The sequence below is a fragment of the Scyliorhinus torazame genome, chromosome 7 (genome assembly GCF_047496885.1).
Source record: "Scyliorhinus torazame isolate Kashiwa2021f chromosome 7, sScyTor2.1, whole genome shotgun sequence".
NCBI classification, from domain to species: domain Eukaryota; kingdom Metazoa; phylum Chordata; class Chondrichthyes; order Carcharhiniformes; family Scyliorhinidae; genus Scyliorhinus; species Scyliorhinus torazame.
Genome location: NC_092713.1, coordinates 161935552 through 161956963, shown reverse-complemented (window position 1 = coordinate 161956963; position 21412 = coordinate 161935552). Strand labels below are relative to the sequence as shown.

The window sequence follows — 21412 nt, the reverse complement described above, 5'->3', positions numbered from 1 at the left end:
GCTGGAGATCGAGCTGCACACACTGCGGCACATCAGGGAGGGGGAACAGTACCTGGACGCTTTGTTTCAGGAGGCAGTCACACCCGGTAGAATAAGTTCTGTTAATTCGGACAGTGGTCAGGGACAGAGTGGTGTGACTGCAAGGGAGGCAGGTAGGGGGATCCTGAGTTGAGGCGCCTCAGCCCTTGACCTTGTCCAACAGGTATGAGGTACTTGCTCCCTGTGTGGATGAGGAAGAGGGCTGTAGGGAGGATGCGTTGACTGACCACTGCACCGTGGTACAGGAAGCCATTCAAGAGGGGGGAGCAAAACGACAAGTGGTATTTGTAGGGGATTCTATAATTAGGGGGATTGATGGCATCCTTTGTAAGCCAGGTCGAGAGTCCCGCATGGTATGTTGCCTGCCCGGTGCCAGGGTGAGGGACATCTCTGATCGGCTTGAAAGGATTTTGGAGAGGGAGGGGGAGGATCCAGTTGTTGTGGTCCACGTTGGGACTAACAACATAGGTAAGACTAGGAAAGAGGACCTGTTTGGGGATTATCAAACACTAGGGACTAAATTAAAGAGCAGGTCCTCCAGGGTTATAATCTCTGGATTACTACCCGAGCCACGTGCCAATTGGCATAGGGTTGAGAAAATTAGAGAAGTTAACACGTGGCTAAAGGAGTGGTGCGGGAAAGAGGGATTCCATTTCATGGGGCATTGGCATCAGTACTGGGGCAGGAGGGACCTGTACCGTTGGGACGGTCTTCACCTGAACCATTCTGGGACCAGTGTTCTAGCGAATAGGATAAATAGGTTGGTCACAAGGACTTTAAACTAGCAAGTTGGGGGGAAGGGAAGTGTAAAGCTATGGACAGTATAATGGTTAATGGAGATCAAGGCAGCATGGGATTTTTCAATGAGAATCTCCCCAAGCTTCAAAAAAATGACTAAATGTGGGTGAATTGTGATTTGGATCACGCCCGTACGGCCGGTGGAAATCACCCCGTAATTCCCACCCAAAATGACAATCATTTTTTGGGAGAATTGTGGCCTAGATATTATATTAGGAAGGTATGGGGCAGGATTCTTTCAGCCCGGGGCCGGGCCGGAGAATCCCCCGACCGTCGTGAATCACGCCACGCCGCCGGCACGCGATTCTCCGCAGAGCATTGGTGCCGGCGTGGTTGGTGTAGCGCCGGCCGGGGGCCGCTCTACGCAGCCGGCCCGTTGATTCTCATCCCGGGATGGGCCGAGCGGCCATCGTAAAAACGGCGAGTCCCACCGGCGCCGTCTACACCTGCTCTCAGCCGGCGGGACCTCAGCGTTGAAGGGTCCGGGGGCGGAGGGGGTGTCCGACCCTGGCCCACGATCGGGGCCCACTGATCAGCGGGCCGGCCTCTGGCTGGGGACCTCCTTTCTTCCGCGCCGGCCCCTATAGTCCTGCGCCATGTCGCGTCGGAGTCAGCGCGTTGAAGGAAGCCACTGCACATGCGCATGTTGGCGCCGGTGCCACTGCGCATGCACGTATCCCGCGATGCCCATTTGACGCCGGGATCAGCAGCTGAAGCGGCGTGAACCGCTCCAGTGCCGCGCTGGTCCCCTGTAGGGGCCAGAATTGCTGATCCTGAGGCCATGTTGACGCCGTCGAGAATCGCGACGGCCTTTCCGACGGCGTCAACACTTAGCCTCAGGATCAGAGAATCCTGCCCATGGTTCCAAGCAGCATGGCAGTATCTTAGCTAACAGCTTTATGCCTGCATGTAAAAGGGAGATAGGCCGATCTTCAGAGTCTTCCTGTCTTGTTTGAGTGTAAGCAAAATGGAAACTTTAGTCAGTGTAGGGGGCAGAGAACCATGAGAACATATCTAGCAATAAGGGCGCAAGTGGAGTGGAGAATCTTTTATAAACGTTAATAGGGAAGACGTCAGGGCCTGTGGCCTTATCACTTTGCATCAACTTAATGCAGTTTGTTAATCCTGTCCACATCTACAGATGGGATGTCCAAATTATTTAGGAAGTCAGCCATTGTCAAGCTATCTAACAGGAAATCTGATTTATAGAGATTATGGTAAAAGGAAACAATGGTCAAAATAATACCAGAGGGGTTAGTAGTAAGATTATGAGAGAAATCCTAGATCTGGGCAATGAACCAAGAAGCAGACTGGCACCTGAGCTGGTGGGCCAGCTTTGTCCCCGTACTCATTAAAACGTCCCCCTTGAACGTTGTAACATGTGCACAGTTTTATTTGTGGAAAGTAAGTCAAATTGAATCTGGGGCTTTAGCCTGTCTGCATATAACTCAGAGGAGGGGTAATGGAATATTGATGGTCTATTTCTAAAATTTAATCCAGTTTTTGTTTTCATTTTCTTTATTTGACGATCTATACATTGTAAGAAATTAGATTTTCCTGGAGAACTGCCTTGAGGGTCTGACAAAATTGAATTCTTTACCCGTCAGTCTGGCCTCAATAAAACTCGAGATGGATTTGTAGGTATAGTATTATTTATTTTTAACCAACTTGCAAGGCTGACTCGCTCCACAGAGATTCAGAACACACAAGCGGTCTCCTGGAGCTCCAGAACCGAGTGAGATCGGAGACAAAGAAATCTTTACAAACCTCATTCAAATGGCATCAAGTTTCACATACAAGATTCCCATAGGTCATCCTATACCCCTCCTGACCTGGCCATATATCCTGATTGGCTCACTTCGCATTCCTTAACCCTGGGCCTCTTGTTACCCAGCATCCTTTTCCTCATCCTTGCCATGCTTTCTGAATCCCTTTGTCCTTTGTTTGTGAACTCACTACTATCAGACTGGCTCACTTCTACATTATTGTAACTAATATTTGAACTAACTATTTTATATCACATTCGTTTGTTCAATTCCTCAGGTCTCCCATAATACTGATGGGTTGGTGGAATCCGATTTGCTTGTTTTAATAAAAATATCGATACCGGTGGATATAGAGTTACAGAAATCCTTGTCCGATTGTAGGGTTGTGTTTAATTTCCATGGAGGCCAACCATTAGCTTTGGACATAAAAACGAGGTCAAGGGAACGGGGCGCGTGGCCTGATATAACTATGGCAGAATACTCAGAAGTTTTAACTGTGAGGAGAAGAGCTCTGTCCAAAAAAAAAATAGTCAATGCATGAGAAAGCATGGTGGACATGAGAGAAGTAGGAAAAGTCCCTTGTGGCCAGATGGAGGAAACTCTCAAGAGTCCACACAACCCATTTGTGTCTTAAAGGTGGAAAGAAGCTTGGAATCACCAGAGAGGGCAAAGGTCTTTGGACCTGAGCGATCCAGCTTTGGATCTATGACACAGTTTAGATCCCCTCCGAAAATAAAATGGTGGGTGTCAAAATTAGGAGGGAAAGATAGAAGCGATGTGGTAAATTTCATATGGTCCCTGTTAGGGAGAAAACTCTTGACCTGATTCCCTCAGGCGATTGCAGCCATGAACTCAAAGGGTGTGAATCCGGTACTCCGATTGGGGGTGGCTCGAAGACGCATCAGGATACTCGGCAAGACTGTTGCCCAGCCTTCCCTGGTTTCCTGAATCGCCTTTGCTATCGACGTTTTAAGATCGTTCGCTCAACCATCTCAGAGCTTTGCGGGTGATGAGGTATATGAAATTTCTGTTTGATACCCACTTGTTTACACATCCCCCTGACAATCTTATCAGTGAAATAGGGTCCCTTGGTCTGAATCCATTTAGGTGGGAACACCCCACACCCCGGTATGATCCCTTTTCCGCTAAGATTTTGGCTAGTCAGGGGAACAGCCCTGAGTGGTGAAAGCTCCCACCCACCTGGTGAACTGGACTATAATTACGAGGCAACATTACTATTGGCTTTCGATGGGGGTAGTGGTCCTGTGAAATAGAATTGTTCCCAGGGTACCCGAGGGTGAGTGCAACCTTATTTTCACCGCTCTTCTGGGATTATGTTGGGCACAGTAATGCACTGTTGGCAGAATTGATCGGTATCCCTTCCTATCCCAGTCACAAGCCCTGGAGACATTTTGCAGTCAATATTCTCATATCTTTAAAACCGAAATCAAACATTTTTATTTTGTTTCAAGCAGTAACATGTCTTGATTGCTTATTCCTTATCTTAATTGACATTGCCATTTTAAAAAGTAACTCGCTAAATTACAGCTCACTTTTCGCATCTCAGAATTGTTCCAAATTCAAACAACAGTGTTGTTGGGCTAACAGATTTCCATTGTTGATTTCACCTTTTTCTTCAAAAGAAACTTTGTTCTTATATCCATAGAAACCAGCGAAACTGTGTGTATGTTTTTTAAAATTTCCTTAGAATCACTTTCAAAGACCTTTTTTTCCCTCAAATTGTTTTTAGAATAACAACTCAAATGAATTGAAATTAATTATTCAATTCCAGTTTCTTGTGGTGTAGAAGGTTGGATGCTCATTAATCAATGTTGTAATCACCCTCACGAGGCCCACAGGGATACCCAATCTATCTCCCCATGGGACTTGTGGAACACGAGCTTCCCCACTAGTGGGTGGAGGACCACCCAGCTGCGGCTCATTACCGGGCTATGTAAAAGCAGGTCGAGACTGGGACAGGCAGTCTGGTGGTCCCGACGGGGACTTACTGTATGTATGTTGCCATGGCGGCCATTTTCTATAATAAACTCCCATTTATTCACCTGCAAGGGCCTCCTGGGTCTTCACAAATGTATTTACATCAGGTGTCCTAGACACAAGCACTTGTTTCGAGGATTAACAAATGGCCTGAATAGGTTTATTTCTTTGTTTAATTTTTTTTGAACAAAGCCTTTAGTCCATTACTATTGTTGCAATATTGAAAATCTGCAAATAAATTCTCAAATTCTTGAAGCTACTGCGAATCTTTAGTTACCTGCAAAGTAACCCACAACAGATCCACTCGGCCTGGGGCAGAATGGGTTAATTCATTTGAACGAATCTGACAATCCAGAAACTTAAAATGTTGTAATTCCCAATTCCTGTAAAAATATAAGCACATCTTCAGCTGTTTACAGGCAGGAGTTAACTCTTATCTGCCGTTTGAAAAGGGGTGGAGCAAAAATTCTCAAATGGACGCCATCACATCAACGCCCTTTTATTTTAATCAAACGAGAACACAGTCAGGGACCCGTTTTTATTTAACAATCTCTCCTTTATACTTTGTTTATCCAATATCCAATCTCAAAATTTTCCTTTTTCATTGTGCTAGTTGTGACAGCAAAAACTGTTTGAACCGGACGAGAAGTTTTTTTTCGACAAGTTTTTAACCGAAGATCAATCCAATCCAGGGTTGGTCGTAATAATTTCAAATATCCCAAATTCCAATTAATCCTATCAAATTAAAACTATCTCATTCTCACATGCGTGAATTTCTGTTTGGATTAAAATTCCCACATGTTGATCAAAATATCCTGGAATTATGATGCTGGCCAGTAGTCATGATTCCAGGTTCATAACTTGGAAAAAAAAAAATTACATTTCATTCTTGTTAGCATTTGACTTAAATCACTTAAACTGCTATCACAAAGTCACAATATCAGACAGGAAAACATGAAAGCTTGAAACATAACAGCAGGTGTGTAATTCTCTGGTCCCGCAGCCACGTGTTCCTCAGCGGTGCACCATTCACTGGCGGGAAATTCTCTCTTCCCACTGCTTGTCAATGGGATTTCCCATTGAATCCACCTCACGCCACCGGGAAACCTGGAGCAGGGGTGTGCTGTCAGCGGGGAAAGAGAATCCCAACGGCTGGAGAATTTCGGCCCACACAAATATCATCCATACAAGCAGAAAACATAGCACGTGCTTTAAAACAACAATAGATAAGATTAATTACATAAGCGTTCTTGTGGTTCTGTTTTTAAGCTTCCCAACTACCTGTAATTAAAAACTCATGATAAGCTTAATTCCCCAGAAAGATAAACCTTTAAAATTAAAAAACGAGATCCTCCATCCTCCTTCATTATAACATAACTTATTTTTTGTTCCATTTAAACCAAACTCCAATGGGCAATTCAAAACCTCAACGCATTCTCACCCAATCAGATTACCACCTGCAGTCATAACTACCAAAAACTTAATGCCCCTTAAGTTGTAAGAAGTTATATCTAAAAATACAAAAGCTGTGTGGCGATTTAAAAATAAATCAAATGTCTGCCGAAAGGGTTAACTTTTTTGTAGAACCTAAAGGAGCGGAGCTAAATATTCTCGGAGTTACACAGCTGCGCAGCCCTGAGTAACCTTCTTTCAACAAGTTCTAAACACCATATTGACCTCCACTTTCTCAAATGTTATACATTTTTCTTTCCTATTCTAATTTCTACAATTTCTTTTCTAAAGGAACTAAACACTACCATAACTCAAAAAGCACACGATAAACTCATTTGTTATGTTTTAACTTTAACTGACTCAGCAATCACAACCATTCCTATTTACTTCACATCTTTAACTGTTCCTAGGACTGATATGAGACCCAGAGAGACTTCATAAGTCACCCCAGAGCTGGATTTTTAACACAAGCCTATATTTCGTTTACAGTTTGGCTCATGTTTTTCATTTTATCAATCTACTCCCTGCCAGGTCCCCTTATCCACTTTCGCTTGAACTAGGGCATGTGCTTCTTGTAGCACACATTTTCTGCCAAAAATCTACATTTCGACTATTTTTCTGAGGGATGGTGAGCCCCTGTAATAATATTGGTCTGTCTGCAGTAATAAAAGGCACTGTTGCAACATTCCTTATCTGGGTCCTGTTGCGATGTGCTTTCACCTCCGTTGTGGTAAGGGGCATCAGTACTGGGGTGGGGTGCAGTGGACCCATTATATAGAGGTGGGGGGCCCGTTTCCTTTTTCAATTTTCCCATTGTTCTTCATACTTGGCTAAATTTAGCACAGTGGGCTAAATAGCTGGCTTGTAAAGCAGACCAAGGCCAGCAGCGCAGGTTCAATTCCCATACCAGCCTCCCCGAACAGGCGTCGGAATGTAGCGACTAGTGGCTTTTCACAGTAACTTCATTTGAAGCCTACTTGTGACAATAAGTGATTTTCATTTCATTTCATCAGTGTTGGCTGTTTCTGGGAGGAATCCCAGTTTTGGTAAAGTACGTTTGCAGACGACACAAAGGTGGCAGGCCGTTCAATGAGGGATGCGGCGCAGTTCTGCTATGCCGGATGTCGTTCCGGTTTGCAAATGTGGCAAACTCCTCACTCGTGAAGGGTGTCCCATTGTCTGTCACCAGGACCTCAGGGATTCCATGGGTACTGAACAAGCACCTGAGCTTTTCTACTGAGGTCCTAGACATTGTTGAGGCCATCTTGTACGTCATGCCACTTCAAATGGGCGTCCACGATGACGGGGGATTATGGAACCCCATGAAAGACCCTGTCAAGTCCGCATACAGTCGCATCCATGGGCGTCCCGGCCATTCCCATAGATGAAGGGAGGCCGCCGGGGGAGCTCCTGACCCTGCGGTGTGGTGACTATGCAAGCTCCCCACAGTATGACGCTGTCCTCTACGCTGAGCTTTGAGAAAACCGCCTGAGCACTTCCTGCAGTTTGTCCATATGCTCTTTTTCGGTGGTGCTCGTGATGAGCACATCATCTAGATAGATGGCCACCTTCGGTAGACCCTGCAGGATACTCTCCATTACATGCTGCAAAACCGACAGGGCAGATAAGACCTGGGAGGTGGGTGTATTCAATAACCTTCTATGGGTCATGATGTGGAGATGCCGGCGTTGGACTGGGGTGAGCACAGTAAGAAGTCTTATAACACCAGGTTAAAGTCCAACATGTTTGTTTCAAACACTAGCTTTCGGAGCGCAGCTCCTTCCTCAGGTGAATGAAGAGGTATGTTCCAGAAACATATATATAGACAAATTCAAAGATGCCAGACAATGTTTAGAATGTGAGCATTAGCAGGTGATTAACTCTTTACAGATCCAGAGATGGGGTAACCCCAGGTTAAAGAGGTGTGAATTGTGTCAAGCCAGGACAGTTGGTAGGATTTTGCAGGCCAGATGGTGGGGGATGAATGTAATGCGACATGAATCCCAGCTCCCGGTTGAGGCCACACTCAAATCCTACCAACTGTCCTGGTTTGACACAATTCACACCTCTTTAACCTGGGGTTACCCCATCTCTGGATCTGTAAAGAGTTAATCAACTGCTAATGCTCGCATTCCAAGCATTGTCTGGCATATTTGAACTTCTATGGGTGTTTATGGTTACAGATTTTCTGGACGATGGATCTAGCGCCACCTGTAAATAGACGTGGCTCATGTTGAGTTCCGTAAAGGAATACCCTGGGGCGGCACAGTGGTGCAGTGGTTAGCACTGCTGCCTCACGGCGCCGAGGACCCGGGTTCGATCCCGGCCCAGGTCACTGTCTGTGTGGAGTTTGCATATTCTCCTCGTGTCTGCGTGGGTTTCGCCCCCACAACCCAAAGATGTGCAGGCTAGGTGGATTGGCCACGCTAAATTGCCCCTTAATTGGAAAAAAAATAAAGGTTTTTCATGAATGGAACGATCTGTCTTGACTGTAAGCAGAACAATACTTTTCACTGTACCTCGCCACACGTGACAATAAATCCAAATTCAAGGAACATCCTCCAGCCAGTTTTGTAAACAAATCATCGACTCGAAGCATCGGGTACAGATCCAGGTGTGTAGCTCAGTTTACCTTGGACGGCATTCTCTGCTCCGAATTTTGCGGCTATGGCCTTCCTGTGTCTTCCGACCACACATTTGACAATGTGGCCGACTCTCCCCTTTGTCCTCAGTGGAGGTATCCCGCAGGTCTGCAGTGACACCCGAGAGCTTGGACCGGCTGCACAATTGTCCCTTTTGGAGGTGATCTGGCCTGACCCGTTTGAATGGAGGGCGGGATGGTTTTACAGGGAAATATTTACAAAGTGCACTTACTGTCGTCTGATCTGACGCCCTCTTTTGTCAAAGCATTTGGTCACCTTTCCTTATTTCTCTGTTCCTCAGTGTTTTTACACCTTTGTGAAGCACCTTCTCTGCATTAAAAGTGTTCTACATGCAAACGTTGGTTGCACAGTTCAAATTGTTGGTTCATCGAAGAATCATACACCACGAAGGGAGCTTGTTCAGCCCATCTTACCGTTAGTGGCTCTGAAAAAGCTAACCAATTAGTCTCACTCCCTGCTCCTTACTCGATAGAATCATAGAATCTCTACAGTGCAGAACGAGGCCATCGAGTTTGCATTGACCCTCTGAAAGAGCACCCTACCTAGACCCACACCCCCAACCAATCCCCAGAACCCAGTTACCCCACCTAACCTTTTGGACACTAAGGGACAATTTAGCGTGGCCAATCCACCTAACTGGCACATCTTTGGACTGTGGGAGGAAACCGGAGCACCCGAGGAAACCCACGCGGACACGGGAGAACGTGCAAACTCCACACAGTCACCCAAGGCTGGAATTGAACCCAGGGCACTGCGCTGTGAGGCAACAGTGCTTGCCGCCATGCCGCCCAATAGTGATTGATTAAGATGGAACATTTTTTGTTTCACCCGCTTCATGCAATGGCTCCAGATTTTGGGATCTACATCCTGTCAGAGTTCAATGGGTTGCCACCAGCCACCATTAGAGATCCTGCTCGCCCTCTCCCCAGTGGCAGGAAGCAGACACTGGAGCTGCATGGCAGCAGGAATTTCCAACCAGCAGTTTGTTTTTGCTGACGCAAGAATATGAGCCCTGCCCTTCCCAAAAGTGACCAATGGTACTTTATCTGTGCTGACAGCACTTACCCTGCAGGGTCAGGATATCTCCAAACCATGTCAATAGATGAAGCTCTGCAATGAAACGTCGGCTTCTCCTCACAACCCCATCCACCTGCCCTATGTCTCTGACACCAGGAGATGTATATATGTCCCTGAAAAACCCCGGGGAAAGTCACTGACTGCAATCTAATCGAGGGGTTCGGGTGGTTTATATATAGAATAACAGATACCCGGGAGTGAGTTACAGACTGGAATCTAATCGCGAGGTTTGGGTGGTTTATATATAGAATAACAGATACCCGGGAATGAGTTACAGACTGGAATCTAATCGAGGTGTTCGGGCGGTTTATATACAGAATAACAGATACCCGGGAGTGAGTTACAGACTGGAATCTAATCGAGGGGTTCGGGTGGTTTATATATAGAATAACAGATACCCGGGAGTGAGTTACAGACTGGAATCTAATCGCGAGGTTTGGGTGGTTTATATATAGAATAACAGATACCCGGGAGTGAGTTACAGACTGGAATCTAATCGCGAGGTTTGGGTGGTTTATATATAGAATAACAGATACCCGGGAATGAGTTACAGACTGGAATCTAATTGATACCGTGCCTTGCCGTGAGAGCGCCGCCTCGTCGCGGGCCAAACGTGGGAGCGCCGCCTTGTCGCGGGCCGAGAGTGGGAGCGCCGCCTTGTCGCGGGCCGAGAGTGGGAGCGCCGCCTTGTCGCGGGCCGAGCGTGGGAGCGCCGCCTTGTCGCGGGCCGAGAGTGGGAGCGCCGCCTTGTCGCGGGCCGAGAGTGGGAGCGCCGCCTTGTCGTGGGCCGAGAGTGGGAGCGCTGCCTTGTCGCGGGCCGAGAGTGGGAGCGCCGCCTTGTCGCGGGCCGAGAGTGGGAGCGCCGCCTTGTCGCGGGCCGAGCGTGGGAGCGCCGCCTTGTCGCGGGCCGAGCGTGGGCCGGGCGTGGGAGCGCCGCCTTGTCGCGGGCCGAGCGTGGGAGCGTGGGCCGGGCGTGGGAGCGCCCCCTTGTCGCGGGCCGGGCGTGGGAGCGCCGCCTTGTCGCGGGCCGAGCGTGGGAGCGCCGCCTTGTCGCGGGCCGAGCGTGGGAGCGCCCCCTTGTCGCGGGGCGAGAGTGGGAGCGCCGCCTTGTCGCGGGCCGAGCGTGGGAGCGCCGCCTTGTCGCGGGCCGAGCGTGGGAGCGCCGCCTTGTCGCGGGCCGAGCGTGGGAGCGGCGCCTTGTCGTGGGCCGAGCGTGGGAGCGGCACCTTGTCGCGGGCCGAGAGTGGGAGCGCCTCCTTGTCGCGGGCCGAGCGTGGGAGCGCCGCCTTGTCGCGGGCCGAGAGTGGGAGCGCCGCCTTGTCGCGGGCCGAGCGTGGGAGCGCCGCCTTGTCGCGGGCCGAGCGTGGGAGCGCCGCCTTGTCGCGGGCCGAGAGTGGGAGCGCCGCCTTGTCGCGGGCAGAGTGTGGGAGCGCCGCCTTGTCGCGGGCCGAGTGTGGGAGCGGCACCTTGTCGCGGGCCGAGAGTGGGAGCGCCGCCTTGTCGCGTGCCGAGCTTGGGAGTGCCGCCTTGTCGCGGGCCGAGAGTGGGAGCGCCGCCTTGTCGCGGGCCGAGAGTGGGAGCGCCGCCTTGTCGCGGGCCGAGAGTGGGAGCGCCGCCTTGTCGCGGGCCGAGCGTGGGAGCGCCGCCTTGTCGCGGGCCGAGCGTGGGAGCGCCGCCTTGTCGCGGGCCGAGCGTGGGAGTGCCGCCTTGTCGCGGGCCGAGCGTGGGAGCGCCGCCTTGTCGCGGGCCGAGCGTGGGAGCGGCGCCTTGTCGTGGGCCGAGAGTGGGAGCGCCGCCTTGTCGCGGGCCGAGCGTGGGAGCGCCTCCTTGTCGCGGGCCGAGCGTGGGTGCGCCTCCTTGTCGCGGGCCGAGCGTGGGAGCGCCTCCTTGTCGCGGGCCGAGCGTGGGAGCGCCGCCTTGTCGCGGGCCGAGCGTGGGAGCGCCTCCTTGTCGCGGGCCGAGCGTGGGAGCGCCGCCTTGTCGCGGGCCGAGAGTGGGAGCGCCGCCTTGTCGCGGGCCGAGAGTGGGAGCGCCGCCTTGTCGCGGGCCGAGCGTGGGACCGGCGCCTTGTCGCGGGCCGAGCGTGGGAGCGCCGCCTTGTCGCGGGCCGAGCGTGGGAGCGCCGCCTTGTCACGGGCCGAGAGTGGGAGCGCCGCCTTGTCGTGGGCCGAGAGTGGGAGCGCCGCATTGTCGCGGGCCGAGCGTGGGACCGCCGCCTTGTCGCGGGCCGAGCGTGGGAGCGGCACCTTGTCGCGGGCCGAGCGTGGGAGCGCCGCCTTGTCGCGGGCCGAGAGTGGGAGCGCCTCCTTGTCGCGGGCCGAGCGTGGGAGCGCCTCCTTGTCGCGGGCCGAGCGTGGGAGCGCCTCCTTGTCGCGGGCCGAGCGTGGGAGCGCCCCCTTGTCACGGGCCGAGAGTGGGAGCGCCGCCTTGTCGCGGGCCGAGCGTGAGAGCGCCGCCTTGTCGCGGGCCGAGCGTGGGAGCGCCGCCTTGTCGCGGGCCGAGCGTGGGAGCGCCGCCTTGTCACGGGCCGAGAGTGGGAGCGCCGCCTTGTCGCGGGCCGAGCGTGGGAGCGCCCCCTTGTCGCGGGCCGAGAGTGGGAGCGCCGCCTTGTCGCGGGCCGAGCGTGGGAGCGCCGCCTTGTCGCGGGCCGAGCGTGGGAGCGCCGCCTTGTCGCGGGCCGAGCGTGGGAGCGCCGCCTTGTCGCGGGCCGAGTGTGGGAGCGCCGCCTTGTCGCGGGCCGAGAGTGGGCCGGGCGTGGGAGTGCCGCCTTGTCGCGGGCCGAGCGTGGGCCGGGCGTGGGAGCGGTGCCTTGTCGCGGGCCGAGCGTGGGAGCGCCGCCTTGTCGCGGGCCGAGCGTGGGAGCGCCGCCTTGTCGCGGGCCGAGCGTGGGCCGGGCGTGGGAGCGGTGCCTTGTCGCGGGCCGAGCGTGGGAGCGCCGCCTTGTCGCGGGCCGAGCGTGGGAGCGCCGCCTTGTCGCGGGCCGAGCGTGGGAGCGTGGGCCGAGCGTGGGAGCGCCGCCTTGTCGCGGGCCGAGCGTGGGAGCGCCGCCTTGTCGCGGGCCGAGCGTGGGAGCGCCGCCTTGTCGCGGGCCGAGCGTGGGAGTGCCGCCTTGTCGCGGGCCGAGCGTGGGAGCGCCGCCTTGTCGCGGGCCGAGCGTGGGAGCGGCGCCTTGTCGTGGGCCGAGCGTGGGAGCGGCGCCTTGTCGCGGGCCGAGCGTGGGAGCGGCGCCTTGTCGCGGGCCGAGCGTGGGAGCGGCGCGTTGTCGTGGGCCGGGCGTGGGAGCGGTGCCTTGTCGCGGGCCGAGCGTGGGAGCGCCGCCTTGTCGCGGGCCGAGCGTGGGAGCGGCGCCTTGTCGCGGGCCGAGCGTGGGAGCGGCGCGTTGTCGCGGGCCGAGAGTGGGAGCGCCGCCTTGTCGCGGGCCGAGAGTGGGAGCGCCGCCTTGTCGCGGGCCGAGCGTGGGAGCGTGGGCCGGGCGTGGGAGCGCCGCCTTGTCGCGGGCCGAGAGTGGGAGCGGCACCTTGTCACGGGTCGAGCGTGGGAGCGGCACCTTGTCGCGGGCCGAGCGTGGGAGCGCCCCCTTGTCGCGGGCCACCGTGGGAGCGCTGCCTTGTCGCGGGCCGAGCGTGGGAGCGCCTCCTTGTCGCGGGCCGAGCGTGGGAGCGCCTCCTTGTCGCGGGTCGAGCGTGGGAGCGCCTCCTTGTCGCGGGCCGAGAGTGGGAGCGCCGCCTTGTCGCGGGCCGAGCGTGGGAGCGCCTCCTTGTCGCGGGCCGAGCGTGGGAGCGCCCCCTTGTCGCGGGCCGAGAGTGGGAGCGCCGCCTTGTCGCGGGCCGAGCGTGGGAGCGCCGCCTTGTCGCGGGCCGAGCGTGGGAGCGCCGCCTTGTCGCGGGCCGAGTGTGGGAGTGCCGCCTTGTCGCGGGCCGAGCGTGGGAGCGCCGCCTTGTCGTGGGCCGAGCGTGGGAGCGCCGCCTTGTCGCGGGCCGAGCGTGGGAGCGCCGCCTTGTCGCGGGCCGAGCGTGGGAGCGCCGCCTTGTCGCGGGCCGAGCGTGGGAGCGCCGCCTTGTCGCGGGCCGAGCGTGGGAGCGGCGCCTTGTCGCGGGCCGAGCGTGGGAGCGCCGCCTTGTCGCGGGCCGAGAGTGGGAGCGCCGCCTTGTCGCGGGCCGAGCGTGGGAGCGCCCCCTTGTCGCGGGCCGAGAGTGGGAGCGCCGCCTTGTCGCGGGCCGAGCGTGGGAGCGCCGCCTTGTCGCGGGCCGAGCGTGGGAGCGCCGCCTTGTCGCGGGCCGAGCGTGGGAGCGCCGCCTTGTCGCGGGCCGAGCGTGGGAGTGCCGCCTTGTCGCGGGCCGAGCGTGGGAGCGTGGGCCGGGCGTGGGAGCGGTGCCTTGTCGCGGGCCGAGCGTGGGAGCGCCGCCTTGTCGCGGGCCGAGCGTGGGAGCGCCGCCTTGTCGCGGGCCGAGCGTGGGAGCGCCGCCTTGTCGCGGGCCGAGCGTGGGAGCGCCGCCTTGTCGCGGGCCGAGCGTGGGAGCGCCGCCTTGTCGCGGGCCGAGCGTGGGAGCGCCGCCTTGTCGCGGGCCGAGCGTGGGAGCGCCTCCTTGTCGCGGGCCGAGCGTGGGAGCGCCGCCTTGTCGCGGGCCGAGCGTGGGAGCGCCGCCTTGTCGCTGGCCGAGCGTGGGAGCGCCTCCTTGTCGCGGGCCGAGCGTGGGAGCGCCGCCTTGTCGTGGGCCGAGCGTGGGAGCGCTGCCTTGTCGCGGGCCGAGCGTGGGAGCGCCGCCTTGTCGCGGGCCGAGAGTGGGAGCGCCCCCTTGTCGCGGGCCGAGCGTGGGAGCGCTGCCTTGTCGCGGGCCGAGAGTGGGAGCGCCCCCTTGTCGCGGGTCGAGCGTGGGAGCGCCTCCTTGTCGCGGGCCGAGAGTGGGAGCGCCGCCTTGTCGCGGGCCGAGCGTGGGAGCGCCTCCTTGTCGCGGGCCGAGCGTGGGAGCGCCCCCTTGTCGCGGGCCGAGCGTGGGAGCGCCGCCTTGTCGCGGGCCGAGCGTGGGAGCGGCGCCTTGTCGCGGGCCGAGCGTGGGAGCGCCGCCTTGTCGCGGGCCGAGCGTGGGAGCGGCGCCTTGTCGCGGGCCGAGCGTGGGAGCGCCGCCTTGTCGCGGGCCGAGCGTGGGAGCGCCGCCTTGTCGCGGGCCGAGCGTGGGAGCGGCGCCTTGTCGCGGGCCGAGCGTGGGAGCGCCGCCTTGTCGCGGGCCGAGCGTGGGAGCGCCCCCTTGTCGCGGGCCGAGAGTGGGAGCGCCGCCTTGTCGCGGGCCGAGCGTGGGAGCGCCGCCTTGTCGCGGGCCGAGCGTGGGAGCGCCGCCTTGTCGCGGGCCGAGCGTGGGAGCGCCGCCTTGTCGCGGGCCGAGCGTGGGAGCGCCGCCTTGTCGCGGGCCGAGCGTGGGAGTGCCGCCTTGTCGCGGGCCGAGCGTGGGAGCGTGGGCCGGGCGTGGGAGTGCCGCCTTGTCGCGGGCCGAGCGTGGGAGCGTGGGCCGGGCGTGGGAGCGGTGCCTTGTCGCGGGCCGAGCGTGGGAGCGGTGCCTTGTCGCGGGCCGAGCGTGGGAGCGCCGCCTTGTCGCGGGCCGAGCGTGGGAGCGCCGCCTTGTCGCGGGCCGAGCGTGGGAGCGCCGCCTTGTCGCGGGCCGAGCGTGGGAGCGGCGCCTTGTCGTGGGCCGAGCGTGGGAGCGGCGCCTTGTCGCGGGCCGAGCGTGGGAGTGCCGCCTTGTCGCGGGCCGAGCGTGGGAGCGGCGCCTTGTCGCGGGCCGAGCGTGGGAGCGGCGCCTTGTCGCGGGCCGAGCGTGGGAGCGGCGCGTTGTCGCGGGCCGAGAGTGGGAGCGCCGCCTTGTCGCGGGCCGAGAGTGGGAGCGCCGCCTTGTCGCGGGCCGAGCGTGGGAGCGTGGGCCGGGCGTGGGAGCGCCGCCTTGTCGCGGGCCGAGAGTGGGAGCGGCACCTTGTCACGGGTCGAGCGTGGGAGCGGCACCTTGTCGCGGGCCGAGCGTGGGAGCGCCCCCTTGTCGCGGGCCACCGTGGGAGCGCTGCCTTGTCGCGGGCCGAGCGTGGGAGCGCCGCCTTGTCGCGGGCCGAGAGTGGGAGCGCCCCCTTGTCGCGGGCCGAGCGTGGGAGCGCTGCCTTGTCGCGGGCCGAGAGTGGGAGCGCCCCCTTGTCGCGGGCCGAGCGTGGGAGCGCCGCCTTGTCGCGGGCCGAGCGTGGGAGCGCCGCCTTGTCGCGGGCCGAGCGTGGGAGTGCCGCCTTGTCGCGGGCCGAGCGTGGGAGCGCCGCCTTGTCGCGGGCCGAGCGTGGGAGTGCCGCCTTGTCGCGGGCCGAGTGTGGGAGCGCCGCCTTGTCGCGGGCCGAGCGTGGGAGTGCCGCCTTGTCGTGGGCCGAGCGTGGGAGTGCCGCCCTGTCGCGGGCCGAGTGTGGGAGCGCCGCCTTGTCGCGGGCCGAGCGTGGGAGCGTGGGCCGAGCGTGGGAGCGCCGCCTTGTCGCGGGCCGAGCGTGGGAGCGCCGCCTTGTCGCGGGCCGAGCGTGGGAGCGCCCCCTTGTCGCGGGCCGAGAGTGGGAGCGCCGCCTTGTCGCGGGCCGAGCGTGGGAGCGTGGGCCGAGCGTGGGAGCGCCGCCTTGTCGCGGGCCGAGCGTGGGAGCGCCGCCTTGTCGCGGGCCGAGTGTGGGAGCGCCGCCTTGTCGCGGGCCGAGCGTGGGAGCGTGGGCCGAGCGTGGGAGCGCCGCCTTGTCGCGGGCCGAGCGTGGGAGCGCCGCCTTGTCGCGGGCCGAGCGTGGGAGCGCCGCCTTGTCTTGCGAGAATTAACGTGTTTCTTTCTCACTTTGTTTTGTAGATTGTCAAGTCATTCTCCTGACTATGGCTCAAACGCTGCAGCTGGAGATTCCCAACTTTGGGAATACGGTGCTGGAATGCCTGAATGAGCAGCGGTTGCAGGGTCTGTACTGTGACACCTCGATTGTGGTGAAGGGGCAGACGTTTAAAGCTCACCGGGCAGTGCTGGCTGCCAACAGTTCCTACTTCAGGGACCTCTTCGCTGGGACTACACGGGTAGCCTTTGAGCTGCCGGCAGCTGTGCAACCACAGAGCTTCCAGAACATTCTCAACTTCTGCTACACAGGGAGGCTGTGTATGAAGGCGGGTGAGCAGTTCATGCTGATGTACACAGCGGGTTTCCTGCAGATACAACGCATCGTGGAGAGGGGCACTGAGCTGCTGTCCAAGGTCAGCTCACCGAGGTGCGACTCTCAAGGGCTGAACACCGAAGACCCCAGCTGGGAGCCTCAGAGCCCAGCTACACCCCTCCCCCTCGCCTCCCGTGTCAAAGTAGAGCAGAGCGAGGCGGGTCTCAGCCGTGGAAGACGAGCCAGTGAGGGTCCTGCGGCGGCGGGCAGTGCCAAGTCAGCCCGCCTGGCACACGATGGTGCCGGTGGGCAGGGCTGTCCCGTCAATGTGCCCCGTGATATTGCCAGTCCTGGAGCCAGCAGTGTTCACCCCAGTGATAGCCCCTTCTCCTGCCAGAATGAGGAGGAGGAGGAGGAGGCAGAAGAGGAGGGACTAGAGGACATGACGGATGAGCAGTACGTCCAGATGTGCAGCATGTACAACATCATGAGTGTCCCACATGTTGGTAAGCCGCAGAAATTCCTCGGGGCAACAGGACTTACTGATACTCTGTTACACCTAGCCTCACCTAGGGGAGTCTTCCATTGGTGGGTGGGCAGTGATGTCAATTGAAAATGTTCATACTGAGCTTGATAGGTTTTTGTTACACGAGAGTATCAAGGGTGATGGAGCAAGATGGAGAAATGGAGTTGAGGTACAGATCAGCCATGATCTAATTGAATGGTGGGACAGCCTGAGGGGCTGAATGGTCTGTTCCTGTACATAAGCAGAATGTGAAAATGATCACCTCGTTGCTTATCACAGTGCTGGTTTTGTAGTTTGCAGGGTACAAATTACCTGCTACAATTTCTACATTATAACCGTGAGTACCTGTACTCCTTTGGCCTAGTTGAGACTTCCTGAAAGACATTTTACGAGTGAAAATCTGTGTTCAGTTCCCTCCGTGTTTTTTCAGTTAAAGGGGAGGAGGGGCAATGCAGATGACCTTGCTACCCCTGGATTGCGCTGCTCGTCCTCTCTCCCAAGCAGATTTCCAAACTGCTAATTGCAACACTACAAGGAATTTGGGCATGATAAATAAACCTACAGCAAGGCTGTCAGATTGTAGCAAAGTGGAAAGATTTATGAAGTAATTACACCGCTTAACAGGTTAAATTTCCTTTTCCCAACTACGGACAACCGAGAGCAGGAAACCCCTGACAGGGTTTTGCTTGTCATCTTCCTCTTCTGACGACTTGTAGTCCCTTTGAGCTCCTTATCGGACCCTGTGGAGAGGTATCCCTCTGTTTGGATCTGTTTTCTCTCTGCTGCACAAGAAATAGGAGCAGGAGTAGACCATTCGGCCCATCAACCGTGCTGCACCATTCAATTATGACTGATCTTGGGCTTCAACTCCATTTTCCCACCCGCTCCCCGTATCCTTGAATTTCCCGAGAGACCAAAAATCTGTCAATCTCAGCCTGAAATATATTCAACGATGGAGCGTCCAGAACCCTCTGGGTCGAGAATTTCAAAGATTCACAACCATTTTAGTGAAGACATTTCTCCTCATCTCAGTCCTAAATGATCGACTCCTTATCTTGAGACTGTGACCCTGTGTTTCAGATTCCCCGACCAGCAGAAACGATTTCTGTGACCACACCATCATCCCCCTTCAACGAGACTGTCTTTAGTTCTTCAAAATTCCAGGGAATCTTGACCTAATGTACTCAGCCCCTCATGAACTTTCTCATCCCAGGAACCGGTCTAGTGAGCCATTGAACATGCTTTTGACTTGCTTTCTTAAACCCTGAACAGTAAATTAATTACGTCCTTTTTTCCAATTAAAGGGCAATTTGGTGTGGCCAATCCTGTGCATCTTTGGGTTGTGGGGGTGAGACCCACGCAGGAGCATGTGCGAACATAGAACATAGAACATTACAGCGCAGTACAGGCCCTTCGGCCCTCGATGTTGCACCGACCTTTGAAACCACTCTAAAGCCCATCTACACTAGTCCTTTATTGTCCATATTTCTATCCAATGACTATTTGAATGCCCTTAGTGTTGGCGAGTCCACTACTGTTGCAGGCAGGGCATTCCACACCCTTACTACTCTCTGAGTAAAGAACCTACCTCTGACATCTATCTTATATCTATCTCCCCTCAATTTAAAGCTATGTCCTCTTGTGCTAGACATCACCATCCGAGGAAAAAGGCTCTCACTGTCCACCCTATCCAATCCTCTGATCATCTTGTATGCCTCAATTAAGTCACCACTTAACCTTCTCTCTAACGAAAACAGCCTCAAGTCCCTCAGCCTTTCCTCATAAGATCTTCCCTCCATACTGGGCATCATTCTGGTAAATCTCCTCTGCACCCTTTCCTTTTTTTTTCAATTCGTAATGTTTAATGTTTCGTACAAAAAACGTGTTATTAACTTCCCATCAATACAGCTTTTCACAAAAATAAAATGAACCATCCGCGCCTTGAGGGGGCGGGATTTTGAAGTTTGCTTACATAGAAAGGACCATTTCGATTTATTATTTCGGAAAAAAAACCCCAACGAAAGCAACTCTGCGATTATTGGAATGGGGGCCACTCGGTGACCGCCCAGCTAATATACATTCCTACACAATTGCCTTCAAATTGAATACAAAGAGAAAAAAGTCTTTAAAGATACAAACTAGGTGATCGGGTTTTATTAGTCACAATGATGAGACCCTGGGCCGAACAGTAGCGGTGTAGATTTGTGGAGGGGGTGGGGGGGGGGAAGGAGGGAGGGGGTCAGAAAGCCCCCACCGCCGGGTATAAGCAGAGATGGAGCAGCAGCCGCCAGCCTCTCACTCTGGTACATGGACGGGGACAGGTTGGCCAACTATAATCTAGCTGGGAAAACACGAGGCTGGGAATTTAACGGATCTCCATCTCTCCCCTAAACAAAAAAAAAATTAAGTGACGGAAAGGGAGGAGGTTGGATCTCAGAACAAGACCAAAGACTCAATGTCACTGGCTGTAGGAGCTGCGTCCTCCATAGCCGCCGCCTCCCCGGCCCCGGGAGTAGCCGTCTCCCCGGTAGTAGCCATCGCCCCGTGTTTCGTACTGCCGAGAGCCGTAGCCGCCGCTTCCTCGTCCGCGTCCGTAGCCGCCGCCGCCCCGGCTTCCTCCGTAGCCGCCGCCGCCGCCCGACTTTTTCTTGCCGTGGTCCACCCGGATCTGCCGCCCGTCCAGGGATTGTCCATTCATCGCCTCCATCGCGTCGTAGGCGTCGTCGGGGTTCTCGAAAGTGATGAAGCCAAAACCGCGGGACGTCATGGTGTCTTTGTCTTTAATCACTCTCACCTCAGCGATCTGCCCGTACTTGGAGAAAACATCTTCCAGGGCCTGCTCGTCGGTGTCGAAGTTGAGACCGCCGACGAACAACTTTGCTTCTTCAGTCATGGTGTTGAGATATATCTGCCTGGGTCCCTTAGATTCGGAGCTGCTCCTTGACGGTCCACACCGGCTGCTTTCCTCCGCACGCTGTCTCCTCTGCACCCTTTCCAATGCTTCCACATCCTTCCTATAATGCGGCGACCAGAATTGCACGCAATACTCCAAATGCGGCCGCACCAGAGTTTTGTACAGCTGCAACATGACCTCATGGCTCCGAAATTCAATCCCTCTACCAATAAAAGCTAACACACCGTACACCTTCTTAACAACCCTCTCAACTTGGGTGGCAACTTTCAGGGATCTATGTACATGGACACCGAGATCTCTCTGCTCATCCACGCTGCCAAGAATCTTATCATTAGCCCAGTACTCTGTCTTCCTGTTATTCCTTCCAAAATGAATCACCTCACACTTTTCTGCATTAAACTCCATTTGCTACCTCTCAGCCCAGCGCTGCAGCTTATCTATGTCCCTCTGTAACTTGTAACATCCTTCCGCACTGTCCACAACGCCACCGACTTTAGTGTCATCTGCAAATTTACTCACCCATCCTTCTACGCCCTCCTCCAGGTCATTTATAAAAATGACAATCAGCAGTGGCCACAAAGCAGATCCTTGTGGTACACCACTAGTAACTGGACTCCAGTCTGAACACTTCCCATCAACCACCACCCTTTGTCTTCCAGCTAGCCAATTTCTGACCCAAACTGCTAAATCTCCCTGAATCCCATGCCTCCGTATTTTCTGCAGTAGCCTACCGTGGGGAACCTTATCAAACGCTTTACTAACGTCCAGATACACCACGTCAACTGCTTTACCCTCATCGACCTGTTTGGTCACCTTCTCAAAGAACTCAATAAGGTTTGTGAGGCACGACCTACCCTTCACAAAACCATGTTGACTATCTCTAATCAAATTATTCCTTTCCAGATGATTATACACCCTATCTCTTATAAACCTTTCCAAGACTTTGCCCACAACAGAAGTAAGGCTCACTGGTCTATAGTTACCGGGGTTGTCTCTACTCCCCTTCTTGAACAAGGGGACAACATTTGCTATCCTCCAGTCTTCT

At 56.1% G+C, this 21412-nt stretch overlaps 2 protein-coding genes across 4 annotated transcripts in view; one reads left to right on the top strand and one right to left on the bottom strand.

Annotated features, from left to right (window-relative positions):
* Positions 1–21412, top strand: part of LOC140426654 (nucleus accumbens-associated protein 1-like) — a 92140-nt gene that overhangs the window by 15210 nt on the left and 55518 nt on the right. For all 3 annotated transcript variants that reach the window (XM_072511738.1, XM_072511736.1, XM_072511737.1), the window contains one exon: positions 16639–17433. In XM_072511738.1, coding sequence (XP_072367839.1) covers positions 16662–17433 — 772 coding nt within the window. In that variant the 5' untranslated portion in view covers positions 16639–16661. The remainder of the gene's footprint in view (positions 1–16638; positions 17434–21412) is intronic.
* On the bottom strand, positions 19288–20434 carry LOC140426655 (RNA-binding protein 3-like). The gene has a single exon (XM_072511740.1). It carries the CDS (start codon positions 20344–20346, stop codon positions 19912–19914), a length of 435 nt encoding a protein of 144 aa, XP_072367841.1. The 5' UTR covers positions 20347–20434; the 3' UTR covers positions 19288–19911.